General features: G+C 46.3%; 2 protein-coding genes across 2 annotated transcripts; both read left to right on the top strand.

Annotated features, from left to right (window-relative positions):
* Window positions 1-297: 297 nt before the first annotated feature.
* LOC131222981 (ethylene-responsive transcription factor TINY-like) lies at window positions 298-2,088 on the top strand. Its single transcript, XM_058218249.1, has one exon. It carries the CDS (start codon window positions 1,102-1,104, stop codon window positions 1,810-1,812), a length of 711 nt encoding a protein of 236 aa, XP_058074232.1. The 5' UTR covers window positions 298-1,101; the 3' UTR covers window positions 1,813-2,088.
* A 2,434-nt stretch (window positions 2,089-4,522) lies between these two features.
* LOC131224131 (uncharacterized) lies at window positions 4,523-5,509 on the top strand. Its single transcript, XM_058219680.1, has one exon. The coding sequence runs from the start codon at window positions 4,523-4,525 to the stop codon at window positions 5,507-5,509; it is 987 nt and encodes a 328-aa protein (XP_058075663.1).
* The last annotated feature ends 1,522 nt before the right edge of the window (window positions 5,510-7,031 follow it).

Genomic DNA, 7,031 nt, shown 5'->3' with positions numbered 1-7,031 from the left:
CCCTCCAAAGGTCTAAAAGTGTCAACTTGGGGGTGCAAAAAAGCTGATGAGGGGAAATGAACAGCTAAAACATGGGTGAAAAATGCAAAAGGGGGGAATTTAATGTTGGCTGAATGGTACATGGGAAAGGGCCACACTGTACCATGGGGTCTAGCAAGGTGCCCCATTTCTAAGGTGGACCCCACACCCCTTGCATTGTATGTGTCACTGTGAAATGATGTAAAGGCAGATGGCTAAGGTCGCTGCTTCGATGAATGCCTTCCCCTCCCTCTCTACTAAAACCCTCACTGCCCCTTTCTTTTTTGTAACTTCTCCTTCTCTCTCTCTCTCTCTCTCTCTCAAACACCCAATTCTCTTAGCTCTTCTCATCCTCTCCATTGGATAACAACCACATACACTTATAACTATTATACCTAATTCTCTACTCTATCAAACTGTTTGATTTCTCTTCCTTCATCCTTTATAGAAAATGTGTTTTCTTCATTGGCCCCTTTGTTAGTTCTCTCTCTTTCATATTTTGTCTCTTTTTCCCATTTATTTTTTCTAAAAAAGATTTTTTCTTATTTTTTCTAAAAAAGATTTTTTCTTTTTTGTAAAAGCATATATATAGCTCCATGTCACACTACATATGTTTGTGTGTGCTAAACCACCTTAGCAAGCTGCTCTAAGCCTTGGGCACCTTGGTGATCAATTTGCTCCGCGATTTATTGGCCATACTTAGCTGCTATACATCCGTCCTTCCTGATGCAACAGGTCATCCTACTATAGCCCGCTGCATCCATGTGAATAACGTTGATCCGGTAAATCGCTATCTCCATCTTCCCACTGAAGCGGGCCAGCCATCTTATTGACGTGACCGGCGCTTACCATCACCAACTGCTTACACGCGGATAACAGTGATCTGGTGTGATTAAAGGCACCCAAAGCTGTATATTATCGACGCAACGACATCCCATTGCCACCAATCGGATCCACGCGGACATTGGTGACAGTACAGCTGGTGATCCAATTCGGGCGCGGCGCCAGGCGTTCATCAATGTGTTTTTTTTGAGATTTAATAAATTGGCGATCGCCTTGATATCTTCGCATTATCTTCCATCAATGGCCTACCCACTGAATTCAGAAGCTGAGAGTAGTACTAATTCAATCTCAGCATCATCTCCGTCATCATCGTCATCGTCATCCTCGGCCTTGTCGCAACAAACCTTGCTTAGTGATGGGGTGAAGGAGCCCAAGCCACTTGACCCAGAATCGAAAAAGAGCAAGAGAATTCGGGACTGCAGTAGGCACCCAGTCTACCGGGGCGTCCGCATGCGCAACTGGGGAAAGTGGGTGTCGGAGATCCGTGAGCCCCGCAAGAAGTCGAGGATCTGGCTTGGGACGTTCCTGACCCCTGAGATGGCAGCTCGGGCTCACGACGCTGCTGCCCTGAGCATCAAGGGGAATTCTGCGATACTCAATTTCCCTGAGCTCGCAGAATTCCTGCCACGGCCTGCATCACTCTCACCCCGTGACGTGCAAGCTGCGGCCGCCAAGGCAGCAGTGATGGAGAAGTTCTCGTCACAGCCAGCTGACTCAGCCCAGCCAGATGAGCTGGGCGAGATCGTGGAGCTCCCACGGCTCAGCCCAAGCTATGAGTCGCCGGAGTCATCGCCGAACGACTTTGTCTTCACGGACCCGCCCGACAATTGGCTCTTTGGGCCGTCACTGTGGATGGATAGCATGAGTGATGACAGGTTCTTTTCTGATCAGCCGTTGATGCCGGAGTGTGAGGTTCCAACCAGCCTTAATGCATGTTTCTGGGATTATTAATGGTGTTTTGGCCCTTTTAATTTTTGATTAGGGGCTAAGAGTCATTGGTAATTCTTTTTTGCTTTTTCTTTTTCTTTATTTCTTTTCTTTTCTTTCTTTCCTGCTCTTTTTTTTTTTTTTTTGGTTTAGTGTTCTTTGGCTGGTGATGTACCTCTTTAGGACTCAACTGTATAGTGTCAAGAAAAGAAAGAGGGAAAGATAAGTTCTTGTTTGTACTCTCTCTCTCTCTCTCTCTCTCTCTCTCTCTCAAATTCAGTAAATTCTCTTCAGATGCTCTATGGGTTTTCGTTCTGTTATCATTGCTAGGCTCTTATCTCTAGAATTGCTCCAATTCACTGGGTGCACGGAAACCCATGCACCCATTTGCATTTGCAGCGTGAGCAGTCCATCCCCTTGATCCGAACCATGGACCGGTCACACGATCCAACCGCTCGTATTGGTTGGGAGCGTATGCCCTCGTATCTCAGGAAATGCCCCAATGCACCCAGTTGCATTTGGGGCGTAGGGAGCCCATGCCCTTGATCCGAACAATGGACTGTTCACAGAGTCTAGCTCCCTCTTCTTAGGCTACTGTGAAAATAAAAAGAAGAAAAAAACCATTGTCGAGTTGGGAGTGGATACCCTCTTAATTTCAAGACATGTTCCAACACATTAGGGCTTGTTTGGATTGAAAATTATCCTAGTAATGTAATGGAAAAGTTTTATCATTATTATTTTACAACCACAAAATCAAACATGAGAATTGTTGGTCAAATGTTAATGTTAAAAAAAAAAACAGATAATTTTTTTATTATATAATATTTGTACATTTTAATTGTAGTATGAAAATCTCCAATCCAAATAGGCGTATCAATGAATGGATTCGATGATACATTATTAAAGTAATGAAAAAGTGACTTTATTGTAATTTTACTATTAATCCAACCAAACATGACAATCCTAGGCCAAATGTAAATGCTTTTAGGAGAGAGGTAAAGAAATTTATTAACATTGCACTTTTTCATTACATTACCGTCAGTCTTCCGTACAATTGGCATGGAACCCATGCATGTAGCTGCACTTATTGCATGAGCAGTCTATGTCATTGTAATCCAATCCTAAAAGTTTAACTTGATTTTCATGGACTACCCTGAATAAAAAAGTTTTCATTGAGTGTGTATACCCTCTTCATGTGGAAAAGCCAGCCTACTTTCATTAGGCCTATTTCAGTGCAAGTAATCATTTTCCATACCCTAAATTGAATGGTTAGAGGTACTTGGCCAAGGTGATTCTTTGAAACCATAAGCAATTCCAGCTGCGCTCCACTGAATGATGGTTTACACTGTTGCTTGGTCCCATCTTCTATAAATGATCTTGGCAGTCCATTTCTGCAAGGTATTGATCAGATGGTTATGATAGGCCAAAATACTAGCTCAAATAAGTACATTGGGGCCACACCTGTTGTTATGGGAAGATCTGAGCCCTTTATATTTTTGATGACCAGCATCTTCTTTGTCCGATCAGATGCGAGAATGCCCTAAATAACGAAAGAGAATGACGTTCGAGCCGAACCGTGGGTCGGATATGATAAGCTTCAACCGATGAAGCAACGACCTAAACCAGGGCTCCGTCCTCATCCTCGTCAGAAGAGGGATACCCGAGCCAAGGCTCGTCCTCGTCCTCATCCTCATCAGAAGAGGGATATCCGAGCTGCTCGTCCTCGTCCTCATCCTCATCAGAAGAAGGACATCCGAGCCGCGGCTCTTCTTGTCCTCATCTTCATCTCCATCCGAAGAAAGATGTCCCAAATCGAGGCTAGGGCGGAATGTGGGTGCAGCATGTGCCAAACTAAACTAGGAAACTGCCTTAAGAGAATATAATCGGCTGTCTTGCCCGCAGACACGCTCGATGTGTCACACGATCTCCGGATTACGGGCCATATCTCCACGATTTTAGTATCCCGCTGATTGAGTAAATAATGGCGAGATTGACAGACACGATCTGCCCAATCCACAGGTATAAATATCGGGAGACCCCATTGCTACAGGTACGCAATATCTTACACCCTTCCTCTATCTCTCAACATAGACCCAGATTCTCTTGACTTAACTTAGGCATCGGAGGGTCCCCTGGCTTAGTTAGGGTCTCCTTTGCTCACCCTTTGTGCAGGGTCAGGGTTCGCCGAAGGTTCGCTATACGGAGCGGAGGGTGATCCAGATTTTGACCTCAACATTTTTTGGCGCTGTCTGTGAGAATTTTATATAAAAGGTCAGGTTCCTATTCTCGAGCATAATGGCTAGAGAAAAGAAGAAAGTAGTAGTTGTGGAACCAGAACCAAATGAGCCGACTCGCTCCTCCTCACTCTTCATGCCGAAACAACCCCGTGGCCTTCCCAGCGTTCTCGCAATCGGGCGAGTAAGTATCGAGCCATGCAGAACGAGATACAGGCCTTGTACAACGAAGTAAACTAGATGAAGCAGCAACAGGAGCCTCAATCGCACCCGACTCAAGAAAATCTTATTCCCGAGCTAATCGGTCTTGTCATGGAAGCACACTCCACGCCGAGGAGCATGAGGCCCGAGGCGCCTCAACACCCCTAGATGATGGTTTCGGGTCAGAATCCTCCTCCGACCCAAATTCGAGTCTCGGCTCGGAACACAGCCACTCGAGCTTCGACCAATGCTTCAATCACTTCAGCCCTGCCACCGACAGATCTCTATCATCAGCTAAAATGGAGGAGGGGAAGGAGGACCCCAGAAATAGAAAACGCCCAAGAAATTGTAGCGAAGAACGACCCTTAGGAGAAACGGTTCGCGGAGCTCAACGACAAATTCTTAGCTTTGGAAAAGAAACAACAGGCGACGTCAGTTTCCACCGCTGTTCAATCGATGATGGAAGAGACCGAGCCTCCCTTCACCTCAAAAATCATGAACGAGGTGATGCCTCAGAGGTTCCGGATACTCTCGTCATTCAATACTCTGGGTCCAAAGACCCATCTAAGCATGTGAAAGCCTATCACTCATGGATGCAGATCCAGACGGCGACGGATGCCATGATGTGTCGAGGGTTCTCGATCACGCTCACGGGCTCTGCTCAGAGTTGGTACCGGCAGCTCAAGCCAAATTCCATTAGTTCCTTCGTAGAGCTGAGTCGACTATTTCTTACCCAATTCATAAGTGGTAAGAGAAGTCGGAAGCGGAACACTCACCTATTTGCTATCAAACAAGAGCCGAAAGAGTCGTTGAAAGATTACATTGCTTACTTTAATGAGGAAGCACTGTTAATAGAAGATTACGACTACAAGATGACACTTGCAACCGTGTTCAACGGCCTAAAGGAAGGAAAATTCACCTTCTCCATTGGAAAGAATCCACCAAAGACGTTGGCAGAACTCATTGCCAGAGCTCAGAAATACACTAACGCCGAAGAATTCTCTAATGCTCGCAAAAATGTCCAAGTGACAGAGCCGAATAGTAAAGGGAAGAGGCATAGGAACGAGGAATCCCAGTCGTCTAACAAAGGGCCTGATGACCACGCCCCTCATGATCGTCGCCCAAACAGAAGGCTGGAGGGAAAGTTCCGCTCCTACACCCCTCTTAACACATCCACCGAGCAGATTCTATTGGACATCCGAGGAAAAAAGCTGCTGAATTGGCCCGTTTGTATGAGGGTCGACCCGGATCATCGAAACAAGCAGAAGTATTACTGCTTTCACTGAGATCACAGCCATAACATGACCGATTATGTGGATCTCAAAGATAAGATCGAGGCCCTTATTTGAAAGAGACATCTACGCCGATACACTAAGGAAGGAAAAATCGCTTGGAAAGAAGAGTGAGAGCGGGAGCAGCCGAATAATACTACTGAAGAACCCGTCGAAATCTGTACCATCTTCGGGGGCTCGTCTGGTGGAGGGGACTTGAACAGGGTGCAGAAAGCCCACTTTCGTAAGTCTGATTAGGAGCATTACGTCCACTTAACCGAGCGGCCCAACAAGGAACTCCTGGTCAGCCCGTGCACTCTGACCTTCACGGAAGAAGATGCACGCAAAATCCAGCATCCGCATGACGATGCCCTGGTAGTTATTATGACCATAGCGAACCGTAAGGTATACCGCATCCTGGTCGACATCGGGAGCTTGGCTGATGTGACCTATTCCGAAGCCTTTGAAAGAATGAGGATACTAAGGTCCCACCTCAGACCTGTGAAGACCCCCCTGCACGGCTTTGTCGGAGAAAGAGTTATCTTCGAAGGAGCCATTTTTCTCCCTGTGACTGTGGGAGAAGGGTAACACCAAGTCACCCTTATGGTGGATTTCTTAGTTGTCAACGTACCATCAGTGCATAACGTCATTTTGGGCCGACCTTCCCTCAACGCAATGAGAGCAGTTGTCTCCACCTATCATCTGATGATGAAATTCCCTGCCGAGGGTGGAATAAGATATCTCTGAGGTAATCAATACGAGGCTCAGAGATGGTATGTTATAGCAGTCAAGAAGGGGTGGTCAAGCAAACACTTACCATTAACAAGCTGGACTCTAGAGGACCTGCGGAGGAATCGTTCGTGAAAGATCTGAAGAAAGTACCGCTCAACAAGGCAGATCCTAGCAGGACTGTTCAACTCGGAACTTCACTGAACCCTGAGCAGCAGTTCGAAATGCTAACCTTCCTACGGCAGCATAGGGACGTCTTTGTATGGTCACATGTAGACATGCCGGGAATCTCTCTTGACTTCTTGGTCCATAAGCTGAACGTGGATCCAGACCACAAACCGGTAAAGCAAAAGAGAAGACCATTCGATGCCGAGCGATACGAGACCATTGCTGACGAAGTCTCCGTCTTGCTTGATGCTGGTTTTATAGAGGAGGTAACTACCCCGACTGGATTGCGAATGTGGTCCTTGTCAAGAAGGCCAACGAAAAATGGTGGGTCTGTGTAGACTAATTGGATCTAAACAAGGCGTGTCTGAAAGATAGTTTTTTATTACCTCAGATCGATCAGCTGGTAGACAGCATGACCGGACATGAACTACTCTCTTTCTTGGACGCATACTCCGGGTACAACCAGATTGTAATGCATCCCCCTGATAGGCAGAAGACCACCTTTGTCACGAACAAGGGGCTCTCCTGTTACCGGGTCACGCCGTTTAGCCTAAAGAATGCTGGGGCCATGTACCAAAGATTAGTGAATCAGATGTTCGTCAAGCAGATCGGACATACCATGGAAGTATAGGTCGATGAC

Source organism: Magnolia sinica, chromosome 13 (assembly GCF_029962835.1).
Source record: "Magnolia sinica isolate HGM2019 chromosome 13, MsV1, whole genome shotgun sequence".
Taxonomy (NCBI): Eukaryota; Viridiplantae; Streptophyta; class Magnoliopsida; order Magnoliales; family Magnoliaceae; genus Magnolia; species Magnolia sinica.
This window is presented reverse-complemented; position numbering and strand designations above follow the sequence as displayed.

What these genes read in the sequence shown, in the direction of transcription:
- LOC131224131 (XM_058219680.1), top strand. Translation starts at nt 4,523, where the DNA reads ATGGAGGAGGGGAAGGAGGACCCCAGAAATAGAAAACGCCCAAGAAAT.
- LOC131222981 (XM_058218249.1), top strand. Translation starts at nt 1,102, where the DNA reads ATGGCCTACCCACTGAATTCAGAAGCTGAGAGTAGTACTAATTCAATC.